Source organism: Sander vitreus, chromosome 9 (genome assembly GCF_031162955.1).
Source record: "Sander vitreus isolate 19-12246 chromosome 9, sanVit1, whole genome shotgun sequence".
Lineage (NCBI taxonomy): Eukaryota > Metazoa > Chordata > Actinopteri > Perciformes > Percidae > Sander > Sander vitreus.
In genome coordinates this window covers 25,430,505-25,446,677 of record NC_135863.1, presented here as the reverse complement: position 1 = coordinate 25,446,677, position 16,173 = coordinate 25,430,505, and the positions used below count along the sequence as shown (strand labels likewise).

At 39.6% G+C, this 16,173-nt stretch overlaps 1 protein-coding gene across 1 annotated transcript in view; it reads left to right on the top strand.

Moving 5' to 3' along the window:
• The window catches only part of mcf2l2 (MCF.2 cell line derived transforming sequence-like 2), a 272,628-nt gene that overhangs the window by 180,427 nt on the left and 76,028 nt on the right, over positions 1-16,173 (top strand). Inside the window, exons 22-23 of the mRNA XM_078259471.1 lie at positions 3,734-3,814; positions 15,435-15,575. Of these exons, the coding sequence (XP_078115597.1) occupies positions 3,734-3,814; positions 15,435-15,575 (222 nt within the window). The remainder of the gene's footprint in view (positions 1-3,733; positions 3,815-15,434; positions 15,576-16,173) is intronic.

The window sequence follows — 16,173 nt, the reverse complement described above, 5'->3', positions numbered from 1 at the left end:
AATCCAAAGTATTCAAGAGCTTTTAGAATAAATGGGTGCTCTACCGAATCAAAGGCTTTGTAAAAATAACAAGAAATAAAATAAATCCACTTTCTATAAACAAATGACTATAATCGATCAAATCTAAAACCAGTCTTATGTTATTGTGGATAGATCTTCCACCAAGAAACCCAGACTGAGTTTCATTTATTATCTGGGACATGCCTAATTTGAGTCTAGTTGCAATACATCCAGAAAGCAGCTTATAGTCTGTGTTGAGTAATGTAATTGGTCTAAGATTATCTAGTATTCTTTTGTCCTTGCCAGACTTTGGAATAAGAGTTATCAAACCTTGTGTCATAGTCGGCATCAATTGTCATTTCTCTATGCATTCTTGTAGTGCCTTGAACAGCATATTTCTAATATCATTCCAAAAAAACATCAGAGCCAGGGGATTTGTTTACTGACAATTTCAAATTAACAGCATCTAATTCTTCTATTCTTAAATCTGATTCACAAATTCCTTTAAATACATCATCAATGGTTGGTATGAAGTTTATGACTTTGTCAAAGAAGCTATTGGAATCAGTACAGGAGTATGCAGATGTATAGAGCTTACTGTAAAAGGTGAAAACTTCTTTTTCTATCACTTTAGTTTGGTTACATTCTATTCCCTCTATCAGTAAGCTTGTTATCGCCTTCTTTTCCTGTCTTCTCTTTTCTAAGTTGCAGAAATATGAAGTGTTTTTTTCTATCTCCTCAATCCATTTAGCTCTTGACCTTACAAAAGCACCTTGGGCTCTTTTAAGATATATGTTAGCTAGTTGGGTTTATAATTTCATTAGTTTCTCCTTGTCTTCACTACTCTATTCAGGCCTACTACAGCACTGGCTCATTTCATAAAACAGGTTGCTCTCCTCTTTTCTCCTTTCCTTATTAAGCTCCTTGCTAAATTTTATAGAAAATTCTCTAACTTTATATTTTACATATTCCCACTTATTGCAATAGTTATTTATGGATTCGGTAGTTTCAATTTCATTAATTATTTCTTTTATTTTTGAACAGTAATCCTTATTTTTTAGCAAATTAGTATTAAATTTCCAGTACCCTTTGTTGTTCTTTTTCCTACAAGTTGGATTTAGTGTTATTTCTGTTATACAGTGATCAGTTAAAGGGGCTTTAGAAATTGAAGCTTGAAAGGTAAACTCTCCGAATGAACTAGCAGCCAGCCAGTAGTCAATTCTAGATTTACATGTACCATTGGATTTGTACCATGTGTATTGTTTTTCCTCTGAGTTTAAAACTCTCCATATATCAACCAGGCACTTACTATTTATAAATTCTCTAATTATGGGGTTGTAATGATTGCTGTAAAATTTAGAAGGCCATCTATCTTTCCATTCGTCCGGGGTCATATTCCAATTACCTCCCATTAGAATTAAATCTGTGGGGTGGAAGGCTTTAAGCTCCGATACAGTATTAGTAATCTTATCAAGCATTTGTTTGTTTTGAGCAACAGTTCTATATCCGTACACATTTGTTAATATGAGAAAATGGCTTTCAACTTTTAAAACGACTGTTAGCCAATGACCTTCCCCATCTGCTCTGTATGTGATGATGTCTCCTGGGAACCTATTAAAACAGATTGCTACATCAGCAGATTTATTGGTTCCGTGACTAAACAATATTCGATCACCCCACTGGTTAGTCCAAAATTTCATGTCTGAGTCGGAAGAATGAGTTTCCTGCAGTAAAATGCATTGTGTTTTACGCCCTTTGCAAAATAAAAATAAAGCTTTTCTCTTAACTAAGTCCTTAAGACCCCTCACATTTAACGTAGCAGAAGAAAAAGTGCAATTGAACATTAAGATGGATAAATAACGAACCAATCCAACACAGAACTCAGAAGTAGCTTGTAAAATATGTCCTACGCTGTAAGTAACACATAAAGTGTTCCATGTTATTATATAACACTCATGTTTTTAAGTCAAACCCTTTTCTCCTATTTAGCCAATTTGTCGACCCTCTATGTATCCATGAGGTCCACGGTAGTAAGCACGTTTTCCTTCGCGGCGAGCTTGCTCGACCTGCGGCCACAGGTTATTTCTCGCATCCCTGTCCTCCTGTGGTAGCATCTCAGCGAAGCGGACGCCTTTCTCCTTGCATACCGGGGAATCCTTGCTTCGGCGCCATATCTCCTCCTTAACCAGCCTCCGGGCAAACAGAATGACCACATGTCGGTTCTTGTTGTCCTCCTTTCGGCCAACCCGGTGGACATTGTCAACGGCGTCTTCTAGTTGGCGCGTTTCCATGTCGGGAGCAATCTTAGCGAAGAGGTGTATGATGTCAGTTCTGATGTTTTCATCCTTCTTCTCCTTCAGGCCTTTGAGTTTCAGACACCATCTCATCTTGTACCTTTCTTGCTCCCTGACTCTTTCCTTCAGCTCTTTGTTCTCCTTTTTCAGGAGTTCGCTTTGCGACTCCAGACCATTAATTTTCTTCTTACATTCTTTGACTTCTTCCGCATGAAATTGAACCGCTTTAGTTAAGCTCGCAATCATACAGCTACTCTGTTTAGCTTGCTCCTTGAGTTGTGCTAATTGCTTGTCAAAGTTTTTTTCCATGCGTTGAATAGCTTCCAGTACGGCCAGGTTGGAGACCTCCGCCTCTTTATTATCACTTTTGCTCTTCTTACCGACTGGAATCTTGCTCGGTGTTGTGGGGACGGACCCAGAATCTTTTCTTTTGTTAGCCATACTAACTTCCATCGCGTAGTCGTGGTCGGCGGTTATGTCGTGGTCAACAGCGTTTTCTGCATCTTTTGACATTCGCTCAGTTGAACTCGGCGTTTCTTGGGTTTTCACACTACTTGCATCGTCAATTATCAGTTTGGCAGGTTTCAAAACTTTTTTCGCTTCCATTTCAAAGGTTTGAGTGTTAATTATCAAGTGCAAATTCCAAGTTTTGGGACAAGTTCGCTGCAGCCTTAGATGTGGGTTGCTGCTCAACGCTCAAGCTCTTGCCGGAAGTCCATAGTGAATGAAATTAACTGCAGAGAATTCGAACACCACTACAAAATGGTGAACACACTATTTAGTGCACTATTTCAGTGATAGGGAACGGTTTCGAACACAGCTGTTTATTGTGCTGCTCTGACGCAATCAGTCTAAAAATGCAGCCTTTGAAGGCTGCAACTCCTGAATTTTGACACAGCTAGTGTCATCTATAACATATTTTTCAATTCATTGTGTATGGAGAAGATCCAGACTTTATATTTGATGACATCACAAATTTGAGTTGTATTGCTCTAGTTGGATTTAGTAGTTGTTGTTCATGTTTACCATAGAACATGTATGATTTTTAAATACCGGAACTTATATATAGATATTAAAAAAGGTTGCCAACCTCTGAGCTGTTATATAGATAAAAGCAAGGTACAGGCTATGGTACATGTTGTGCAAGAGAACATGGCAATGCAAAGAATACTAGAATAAACACAATTGAAAATAATTTACTCTATTCACAAAGATGGGTTAATGTGCATTCCAGCTTGTAAAATTTGACAATGGTACTTCTTCTTTAATGGATTATTGATTTTCCTTTATATCCTTTTAACCCTACTTGATCAACTATAGCAACAGAACTAAAGCAGGATTGTGCACATAAAATGGCTGCCACTGCAAACTCCTATGACTGTATGAATGTATTGACCAGTGCTCTAAATGTCTGTCTGTCTGTGTGTTAATGTTCACAGGGAAACTTGAGTGAACTCGGGAAGCTGCTGATGCAGGGATCCTTTAATGTGTGGACTGACCACAAGAAAGGCCACAGCAAGGTACAACCCAGCACTCCAGTAGATTCAGTGTAGCATTACTGTCCCTACATTATTAGTAATAGGCATTAGGATGCCATGCCTGGCATTTTAATATTAGTCAAACAGAATGCCTTTAATAACTGCACTAATTATGCACAGAATTACAATTTTGTGCTATAAAACTACTAATTTGTAACACGCAAGAATTAACACAATAAAACGTTTGATTGGTAACATTTTGACAGATGTTAAGGAATGTCAAATATGGTGTTGTTCAGTTGGCAGAAAGCAAAGTGTATCCACATAAATCAGTCTTGGATTGAGTGCACTTCTGTGTTTACTTTGGACAGAGATATGTATATACTCCGAATTTAGCGCCTTTGCCTCTTAAACAGTGTTATGTTATCTTTGTACATCCATAAAGCATATGTTTTAGATTGTTTTATGGTATGTTATGTTAATTTATGTAAAGAAATTTAAATAATTTGCCAGCAGAATTTGAGTAGTTATTAATCTGTGTAAACAAATTAGTTACACCTGTTGGGCTCTGTTGGTTTCCATTCATTTCTGTTTGGTATGAAAATCTGTTTACATACTTTTGAAACTTGCTTAGATTGTGTAATCTATCAGTTATGCCCAAGCTGCATCTGCATTTAAATAAATATATTGCAAGCAATATATACTATGGTATATATACTGACAACAAGGTCGCTAAAGCAAAGGTAACTTAATGCAGACTTAATATTCACTGTGATGGATTAACCAACTCAAGCAAGTTTAGAGAGAGTGCTAATAGATTTTAATTTTGTATGGAAATGAGCTGAAAACGAAATGCCTTAAGCTTCAGGAAAAGTGAAGTCTTGAAGCTGCTCCCAGAATTAGTTGAGTGAGACATCTTCCTGCAGCTCTCCCTCTCCCCTCACCTCCACCCTCTCCATCGGACGAGCACAGGCATAAGCATCAGCTTCATACAGTAACCTGTACTAGCAATTGTCATTATTTTGTCCTGAATGCTGTTATACAGTGTCAATTCTATGAGAATTACTAATTACTACTACTGTTTTTTTCTAAAGCCTTTTGAGATGAGATTACATACTGTGATCCGAGGCTCTAGCTAGCTACATAAAATTAACTTGAAGTAGCCGCAGCCTTGAGCTACAGTTAGCAGAAGACTAAACTACTGGCTCGTCTGCCACATTTACATTTTCTATCACACCACCTCCGATGTCTCCTCATTCGGATAGCAGCACTAGGCAGTGCCACGGCATCGACCTCTGGTCTGCTTATAGCAGGCTAACACTGGCATTCGAACCGAGAGGCTGGGTGAGAGGAAACGTAAACACGGCAAACAAGCCAGTATTTTGTGCTAGCTAAGGGCTAACCCCAACAGACCACCTCTCCCTACTGTTTTCACAGCAAATGTCTGCTCCCTGGACAATAAACTGGACTACATTTTTACACAGTTTCATTCCTGTTTATACATGATAACAATAAAGTATCTCTTATCTAATAGTTTAGCCCTGAATTAACTGCAGCCCTGAGTCTTTGGACACGGTTGTAACATATCTTATGTTGTCTATGATGAGTGTATGAAATGACGGAGACAGAGACCCGCGTGTGATGTGAAGCCGTGCTTGTTTACTGTCTGCTTATTCTATAGTATTTGTTACAAGTCACTTAACAGGTAATCAACTTGATAGCACCCCTACAGGTTAACATGGGACACTACACATCACCCCCCCTTCTTTTAAGTAGAACATCAGTATACATAACCAATGTAAACACACATAATGTAAATATATATCTCCATATTATTAAAGCACTTAGCTTTGTCAGCTTAGAGATACTTCCACTGAACTTAAACTATTAGCTTCCAAGTCTAATGTTGTGAGAGGATTATTTTCAATGAACATAAACATGTATGCAATTTTGCTTTTAACTCAGTACACACATTCATTTACTACCTGTAATATAACAATATCAACTTTACATTTCTCCACTACCAGTAACTACAGTGAATAGAGTTTTGGAGGTTTAATCACTCACGTGATGTCTTCATTGGACTTTCTGCAGTGATTTTAGGTGTTACAGTTTCTTTCACAGGAGAAGCAACAGGTGCTGACTTCAGTTGGCTTACAGGTTGCTGGAACGTCTTCCTGATCTTTAACAATCAGTTATGGAAAACTGTCCTCTCTGCTTTTCAGCAGGTGTTGGCTGTTTTTTCCGAAAGATACTGCCTTTAGGTGTTTGGATCATAAATGACCTTGGCTGATCATGCCTATGTTTCACAATAGCTTGCTGCCATGTATTTCATACTCTGTATCTGACTGTCTCTCCCTCCTGTAATGTAGGCAGGTCTCTCACTCTGCAATCAAAGTAGTGTTTTTGTTTCATCTATCTCTCTTTCATGCGTTTGAGCATATTCCTGTACAGCTGAGGTCTTAAAAGCTGATCAGTAGCAGTCAGTTTTGTTTTCAGACGTCAACCCATCAACAATTGGGCAGGAGAAAGTTTCACCCCATCCAGGGGTGCATTCCTGTACTCAAGAAGAGCAAGATATGGGTCTGCTACGCTCTCTTGTGCTTTCTTGAGCAAGCTTTTTATAGTCTTGATTGCCTGATCGCTTTGATCTTGAATTGTGGGAATCCTGGGCTTGAAGTGTTGTGTTTAAACTCCCACACTTCTGTGAAGCGCCTGAACTCCTCACTTGCAAACTGCGGTCCATTGTCTGACATGACTTCGTCTGGAATTCCGTGTCTTGCAAACATGGATTTAAGAGCTATGATGACATGCTTGCTTGTAGTTTGCGACAGTTTGGCAATTTCTGGGTATTTTGAGTGGTAATCTACACATAGTAGATATTCACTTTGATCAAAATGAAACAGATCCACACCTACTTTTGCCCATTATCTGTCTGGTATGTCATGGCACAAGAGTAGTTCTTTCACATTGCTTGCTTTGAAGGTGTTACAGACAGCACACTTCAACACTGTGTCCTCAATTTGTTTTGACATTCTGGGCCAAAACAGTACATCCCGTGCGCTCTCCTTGCATTTGATGATCCCGAGATGGGCTTCATGAATTTTTTTAAGCATCTTTGCTCTCTGAGTCTTGAGTTCTTAAACACAAGTTTTTCTGAGAAACTGAGTTCCTCTCTGAATGTCCAGTATTTCTTTATTTCAGTTGGAACTTGGCTAATGTGTATTCATGTGCCATCCAATACTTTTACTACCAATAGCAGTTCACCATTCTCTGCTGAATCAGTTTTCTTCTGAGATTTGAAGATGTACTGATAGAAGATTAACTTCCAACTCATCCTCCAGTATTTGTTCAGTTTGTTCTTGCAGGTAAGCTCTGCTGAGTGCATCCACAATGTGCAAATCTTTGCCTGGTTTGTAGGTGACAATCAGGTCGAGCCTTGGTGGAGCCTTGTGCAGTCCTTTTTCGAACACTGACTCAAGTGGTTTATGGTCGGACTCCACCTGTACCTGTTTTCCATACAGATACTATTTGAACTTTTCACAACCAAACACAATAGCAAAGAGTTCTTTCTCTATTTGTGCGTATCTTTTCTGTGTGTCCGTAAGAGACATTGAGCCGTATGCCACAGGTTGTCCTTTCTGCATTATGACGGCTCCCAATCCTTCAGAGCTTGTGTCGACTGACAATGTGACGTGTTTGTTTACATCATAAAACTTTAGCACTGGGGCTGTGCCTACCAGTTTCTTCAGATGTTCAAAGCTGCATTGCTGCTGTGTTTCCCAATGCCACGCAACTTCTCCTTCCAAAAGTTTCCTTAGTGGTGAACTCACCTCAGACAGGTTCGGGATGAACTTTGAGGTACTGCACCATGCCTAAGAACCTCATCAGCGCAGCTTTGTCATGTGGTTGTGGCATGTCCATTATTGCTCATTATTGACCTTCTCTTGGTCCAGCTTCAGGCCCTCTGCGCTCAGAACATGTCCAATACAATGTATCTCTGTTATACCAATCTTGCATTTGTCTTTATTTAGTTTAAGATCGATGCTCCTTATTCGGTCAAGAAGCTGTCTCAGCCTTTTGTCATGTTCTTTGCCCGCACCCCACACTAGAATGTCATCGATAACATTAACAACTCCTTCCAGGTCCTCCAGTCTCTGAGCAATACACTTCTAGAAAACCTCCGGGGCTGAAGACACACCAAAGGGAAGCCGTTCCGAATCTGTACCTACCAAACGGTGAGGTCAGTGACTCAAGTTTGTTCGGTGTGTTCCGTGCCGTTGTCCGTCCGAGGGGCCGTCGTCCTTCATTTTGTCGTCCTTCAAGACAAACTCGGGGAGACTGATCAGTCCAACTGCCTTTTCTGCCGACGGTTGGCCGTCTGGTTGGTGTGTAAGCAGCTTTAAAGGTACACAACTTAGAACTGTCCTCATTCAGTTGTATTTGCCAGCAGCCATGGTTTGCAACACTGTACACTGAAAAGAACTTTGCATTTGGCATTTCTGCCACAACCTCCTCTACTGGCCTCAGTTCCCTCTTTATAACTTTGTTGAGTTGTTGGGGTCTATGCAGATTCTTAGTTTTTTGGTTGGCTTTCTTACAGTGACCATACTGTTAACCCAGTCAGTAGGGTTAGAGTTTCTCCATCCTTTCTTGTTCACATTTGATGTTGTTGTTGTCTTTCATTGCTAAAGGCACCTTTCTGGGTGGGCAAATAACCAGAGCTAGAGCTGGATTTACCTAAATGTGATGCTGTCCAGGTATACACCCCAACCCTGTGAACACATATTTGTATTCCTGCAGGATGTCTGCTTCCACATTCTTGTCCACTTTGTAGATTATTTGTACCAGTCCCATCTGTCTGCAGGAATCTCCTCCTAAGATAGCTGAGAAGTTGGGCTTTATTATCTCAATTTCCAACTAATGCATTTCAGTTTTCTACTTACATTACATCTTTGCCATGCCCAATGGCACCACCTTATGTATAGGATAGGATAGGCAAAAATAAGCCTTGGCTTTAACTACGGTGGCAAATTGGGGGAAATAATTATTTCTTTCATGTATGTTAACCAAAATAAAATTCATCATCATCATCATCATCATCACCTTGTGGTGGGAATAGGAGATCAACTTGGAACTGGACTCCAATAACTTTGCATCCTTTTGAGCCACTTGTCGAAAAGGCTGCTAGAGCCAATATGTTGCAATCTGCACCAGTATCCAATCTGAATGTGAGCTTTTGGCCATTCACTTTAAGCACTTCAAACTTGACGACAGAATGTGCGGTCCTCCATGCAAACTCTGACCCATGCGTATGCACATTTTGGAGACAATGGGAATTGGCGACGCAGATGGTGAGGTGGTGAACTGAAGTCAGACTACAGAAAGTACACGTGGGAATAACAATTACTTTTAATATTTTCAAGTATTGATGCCTCACGCACATTTTTTCACTCCATATCATCCACGTTACCATGAAGATTAAATCCAGCAGTGTTATTTGCGCTTGTACTGAGTTAGAATTGTTCCATTAACACCTTGTAAAATCCGCCTCAACTCTTTAATAAAAATTCATTCTTAATCTTTAATCGGCGCTATCTCACCGTCACATTGACCGCTACACAGTTTACACAGTGTAAATAACTAAATATCTGTCTTTAATACTGTGCATATATCATCAAATGTCAAAGTCTGGAAATACAGCCGTTAAGCTCTCGCGCAATTGTTGCACTTGTTGTTATCAGTCCAAACTTTAATACTGTTCGTGACAAAACCTGCATGAAGAAAAGTGTGTTTGCCTATACACTTTCTTTTGTCTACAAATTGTATCTCTGGGTGGGGGATACTACTAATGCTGTGATTTTGGCAAGGTGTTAACAATCATGATATGTTGTAAACATATAAATGCTGCGGTGACCCCCGTGCGTAATGCTGCATGATGGCACTGCTGGCCCTGCAGGAGGACTATGCCAATGGAAGAATCAGGAGAGAAAGAGACTTAAGGGACCATGACGATGACTGGCTAATATGCCGATTTAAATTCCCTAAAGCTGTGCTCTTGGATCTATGTACTGAATTGGATCCAGTAGAAAGGGCATTGCTCCGGAACCGTGCCGTCCAAATACAGGTCCTCGCCACTCTGGGGGAAACCGGCTGTTTTCAGAGGGAAATTGCAGACAGCTGCAGTTTTTTTTATAAATATTATATATAATCTTCAACTTTATCACTAAGGCTTGTCTGGATATAAAATATAGTTCTGTTAAATGTTATCCTATAGGTCTGGTATATCAAAGCTGTCCCCGAGTGCCATAATGCCTGCCGTTTTGGACGGTATTATTAATATAGTCTATAGATCAGGTTTTCCTACACTATGCAAGAACAGGCCGAAATTATAATTCAATTTGCCGCAATTCCTGAACGTCTGAGATGTTTTTTGCTTTTTCCCCGCCAGTCGTCATGATTCAGCGCAACGAAAGAACAACTGCCAGGGTCATTAACATACTGATCAGCATTCATAAGGTGCTTTGCATTGACTATTTATGGTTAAAAATGGGCGTGTACAGGACGGGATAAGAGGCTGATTCACGTATGCACACTTGTGGGTAATCTGTGATTTATAAAGGGAACATTGCTTACAGATGTGCATACGCACACGGTTATAAATCTGAATTTTTTTTGGCATTTGGATTGACTGGCTGGTGACCGGAATTGGTCAATTTTCATGTCATCGGCCTTGACCGGCGACCTGCCGGTCAGTCTGACATATGCCGATTTTATGCTGGTCAAATTCACTCGGGCGTATGCATGTAGCAGCGGCGCACTGCCGCTCAATCAGCTGTTTATCAAATGTCAAAGTCATAATTATACACGGCTCTGCAGAGCAGTCTGCTCTACTGATCTCAGACGAACAGTCAGCCGCTCTCTCTCTCTCCCCTCTGAAGCTGAAAAACTGGAACATGAAAACCGCACTCATGCGGGTCCCGTGAAATATGACAGCTACAGTTTATCGGAAAATAGCGTTGGGCACACTGACTTTGATGAATTTACTGTTTATCAGACCCCAGATGAAACAAGAAGCTAACGTTAGCAAACGCTGTGGTCCCTCTGCCTCTGACGCCCCGCTGGCTGCTGTAGGAGATGCTGTATTAAAAAATAAATAAAAAAACGCTGTATTCCTCTACCACAACCCTGGATTATTGACGTTACTGTTTAAAACACTTTCCAGGTTAATGCATACCGCTCAAAACCAACATTAAAAACGTAGTAATCTTCCCTCAGCGTTTAGTTTTGTTGCTAAACTGTGTGTAAAATGAGTGGTGACGTTAAATCATCTATTTCAGCTAATGTTAGCAGATAAGCCCGTTGACAGCAATGGTATTGTTCATATTTATGCACAATGACAAATAAAGCGAACTTGCTAAAAAAGGAACTACACGCTGTTTTCAGGTAACGTTACTGTTGACGTTCAAACAGGCCTGTGTGTGTGTTTTGAGAAATGTCTTTATACTGCAAGGCTATATTTATTTTATTTTTATGTGTTATTTATATATTCATTTATTGCCATTACCTGTTTTCCCTGTTTTCATACATAGAGAAGTTTAGTTTGCTAAATATATCATTTTTTTTTTGCTGGATATTGGATGTAAAAAGAAGAAAATGGTTCTTTCATAACATTGCACTTTAGATGTGTGTGAATTTCCCACACCAGGAGTAATTTATATAGTTCTATTTTATAGTGATCGATTATCTATTAAAAAAATGTTCTATGCTCTATGCAAAATGTAAAATTTTCTATTAAAGAAAAGATAAGAAAAAAATGTAATCGGAATTGGCTAAAATCGGTATCGGCAGTTCAAACTCAATGAAAAATCTGAAATCGGAATCGGCCTAAAAATTGTAATCGGTGCATCATGCTCTAGCATACGCCATTTTTGGCTTTTGGGCGTACGTACACTTTTAGTAAGGATCCTACGCACAGTTTTATAAATGATACCCCAGGTCATTAGTAACTCTACACACGATGCAGTTTCTTATTAGCGAATCTGTGAGCTGCCGAAATTCAGGTCAGTCACATATGCATCGATTGACTCGCCTTTTCCCTGGACTCTCAAGATGTGTCTCAAATATGGATCCTCCTTGGCTCACAATACTGCCTAAACTTGTTTTTCAGTACATCTAAATCATCCACATCAAACATTAAAGTTCATGGTATTAAATACCTCTATAGCCTTGTCTCCAGCCACATGTAGAAAAGTTGCACACTTAACTTTTTCAGTTTTTTCGGAGATGCCGCTTGCTATGAGGTACAACTCGAACTTCTGGTTACTGTCTGCTTATTCTACAGTATTTGTTACTCATGCAACAGGTAATCAACTTGATAGTGCCCCTACAGGTTAACATGGGACACTACACATCACAACGGTTAGCAGAACTTCCACCGAATGGGACTGCACACGCGTCTGCATTTGCAGAACAGCCAAAAGGAATACTCTCTCAGAAATGACTTTCTATTGGCCAAAGTCTCCCATTACGGGCTAGAGTTTCTAAAGCCTGAAAACATAGCCAAGGAGGAGATGCGGAAGTCTAGTTTTCTCTCAGACGACTTGAATAACAATATGCTAAAAGACTATTATTGTGTGAATGCTGATTCAGCAGAATTCACAGTATTGTTATCCGATTCTATATTCTTCAACTTTCTTTGGTCGCCTCTAACTTCTGCATAAGTTCAGCTACAAAACACATTCAAATATCAAAATGTTCAGCGCTTTTAGCACATGACAAAATTATTTTTCTGCTATTTATACTTTTTAAAATATTAAGTTTTTTCAATTTTTATGGAGCAGTCTTCAAATCCTCTTTAGGCTTCTTCCTTTTTGAAATGCTACTCCTCCCACATACTTTTACCTACAGACGACATTCAAACTTTAAACTGTTCACAAAACCTTTAGCTATTACAGTTGTATTCAGCTTCATGATATCCTTTACAGTGTTGGTGGTATCACTGTTTAAGTTTAGTGTTGCATTCAGGCTTTTTCTGTGTTATAATGGAGTGAGTATTGCATGACTTCTCTAAGTGATGACATCACTAGAGTGGGAAGCCTTGAAAATTGTCTTAAAACCTCTATAACTTGCTCTCACGGCCACAATATTTACTTGTCATACACGGTTTATACATCAAAACGTAGCTATTCTTGACTTTTTTCAGCCTCAATTAAGCAATAGGCCTTATGATATAGTTTTTGAATTAGCTGCGTTAAAGCAACAAGAACAACTCTATCACAATAACAGCTATCACTATGACAACCAGCTTATGAGCCACACCTACTGTTTGTTTGTCTGTCTGTCTGCCTGTCTGTCTGCATTCAAACCTTAAAGTGCCCATATTATGAAAAAAACACTTTTTCTGGGATTTGGGGAGTTCTTTTGTGTCTCTGGTGCTTCCACACGCATACCAACTTTGAAAAAAATCCATCCATGCTGTTCTGAGTGAGATACAGTTTCTGAATGTGTCCTGCCTTCAGTCTCCGGGTGAGCTGTTCAAAATCGGCACGGCTTGTGACGTCACAAGCCGAAACGAGCTGGCTACCCGCAACCATTAGCTCGTAGCGTTAGCGTTAGCATGCTAATGCTAACGCTAGCATGCTACCTCGTTCTCAATAGCAAAGCACTGCTACAACACACACAAGTTCACAATAATATACAAAAGAACTACTTACATGTGTGCCTTCATTTAGAAGTCTCCCAGCTAATCCTGCCTTGTAACTGACTGAAGGTGGAGAAACAGCCTTTCTTTTACTGTCTATGGAGCTAGCTAGCTGACATGATCTACATCTGAGCTACTGCGCATGTGAGAGTGCTATCAAAGCTAGTACAGAAGAAGAAGAAGAAAAGAGGTCTCACTCTGTAGCTAAAACAGAGACCAGGTGAAAAGAGGATCTGCAGCAGTGAGAGAGAGCTGTGCAGTACAACAAAAATATAGTGTTTTTTGAAAATTAAACCATGTAAACCTATTCTGGTACAACCTTAAAATACAATTATGAACCTGAAAATGAGCATAATATGGGCACTTTAAAATGTTCCACATCAAGACAAGACATTCATATTAATTAGAACCATTAGAATCATTCCCACTTTTGCACATTTTCTATTTTCATCTTTTTCTTACGCATTGATGCCAGATATCCAGTGTAGTGACAGCTTTTCAGAAAACCTTAAAATATTCCACTTTTTAATACATTTTTGGTGTTATTTAACATTTTAAACATGTATACTTATTTAAACCATTCCCACTTTTCCAACTATTCTCACTGCTTTACCTTCTTCTTACGCATTGAAGCAATCTAGTTTAGCTTTAGCAATTTAGCTTTTCACTATTCACAAGCATTTCTATAGGAAATGCACTTTCTAGTTAACTTTTTGTCCTCAATGAAAGCCAAAAATACCTACCACAACTTTAAACAGTGCAACAGGGTTGTGAATTGGTTAGTTGGAAGGAGATGAATGGGATTTGTAGTAAATGGGCTAAAACATGCATGCATAACCATGTTAGCATCATATATACTCATCAAAGAAAGAAAACATGAAAAAAGAAAACCACTGATGACAGCAATGAAAGTTTTTTTTTCAGGTGTGTCTGCACAAAACAGGACGAGGTTGCTGCAAATGGAGCTTAAGATTGCAGCAGTTGCTGCAAATGCTCAGCCTGGTCGCACAGAATTCCGTGAAATGATCACAAATTGTTAACAGCGCATTACGTGGTGGTGGCACAGAATGTGTGAAAAATCCGTGTGGCCACGGAAAACAATGCCAATGTAAAGTAAATGAGAAGATGATGTAGCATTAAGAACGACTACGGTAGCGAGTACTATGTAAGGCCCAAAATTCCGCGTAAGGAGGTTGTTTGGGGTGGTGGATGGGTCAAACACAGGACTTTCACCCAGGAGACCGGGGTTCATGTCCCACATGTCAAGTTTCCTAAAGTCGCTTTCTTCTTTTCCGTCCCGTTCTTCCCGCGTGTCACGGAACCGTAAGCCCACCCACGACCTTTTCCTGAACCCAACCATCCCGTTCTTCCCGCGTGTCACGGAACCGTAAGCCCACCCACGACCGTTTCCTGAACCCAACCGTCCCGTTCTCCCCGCGTGTCATGGGTAAGTCCACCCATGACCTTTTCCTTAACTTGAGGGGCCGTGTTTATTTAACGGAATTCTTCCGTGGGCACATCAAGGAATTTTCGGCAATCCGTGTTCATTTCACGGAATTGTTCTGTGGGTCCATCACGGAATGTTTTGCGATTCCGTGAAACTGCCACAGATTTTGAGTTAAGGGGCCGTGTTCATTTCACGGAATTCTGTAAGATCAGGTTGAAATGCTGATGTGTGATGATGAAAGGACAAAATGTCTGTTGCGAAACATTTATCCTCTTCAGTAAGGGAAAAAATGCAAGACACACATAAGAAGCAAGACGGTTTGTGAGAAATATGGTGCTAGTTTGGAGAAACCAGATAGGTAACATGATTAGGACTAGGTAACAGAATTATGTAATGTAATTATGTTTGTTACCACACTTAATTTGACAACAGTAATACTTATCAACATAACAAAATATGTAGAATGATTAATGGACAGGCAAACAGATAAAATGAAGATTACCTGATTTCAGGTGAAGGACTTGGCCAGGTTTAAGCCCATGCAGAGACACCTGTTCCTGTATGACAAGATGATGCTGTTTTGTAAGAAACGAGAGGAGACCACAGATGGACACGAGAAGACCCCCTCCTACAGCTTCAAACACTCTCTCAAGGTCAGAGACAGGTGGTGTCCCTTTTGTTTATGTGACTTCTTGGTGTGTGGCAGATTGATAAAGACCCCACTATACTACAAGTATTATATATGCTTTGTTTTACGTATAGCTAAAGCTTTATTTAAGGTAAATATATGTAACTTTTAAATGTTTCTGAAACTGTGTAATTTTTTATCTGATGATCATAAATGACCTGTAACAGCAAACAAGACTAACAGTGAAAAGAACGCTATTTTTATGCCTTTGGCCTAATATTTTCTTTTTGTCCCCCTGTACTTAAAGCGATGGTTGCTACAACAAACTCTTTATGCATTGGCTTGTGACACAGTGACAGTGATACCCGGTTAAGCTCACGATACATCCAAAGTACACTTGAAATGCAACCATGCACCGGTAACATATTCTCTTATTGAAAATGAATGATTTCCTGTCTAAGCAAAACATTCATCACAACTACATTAACTAACTCAGTAATAAAGTGGGTATACAGCACCGTAAAGAAAATACCTTTATGTCAGCAGGTGTGGTAAAAACACTACTGCTTTTGTCCAAAGTGGCCGCTAGAATCAACACAAACTGAAAGTTACAAATAGCCACT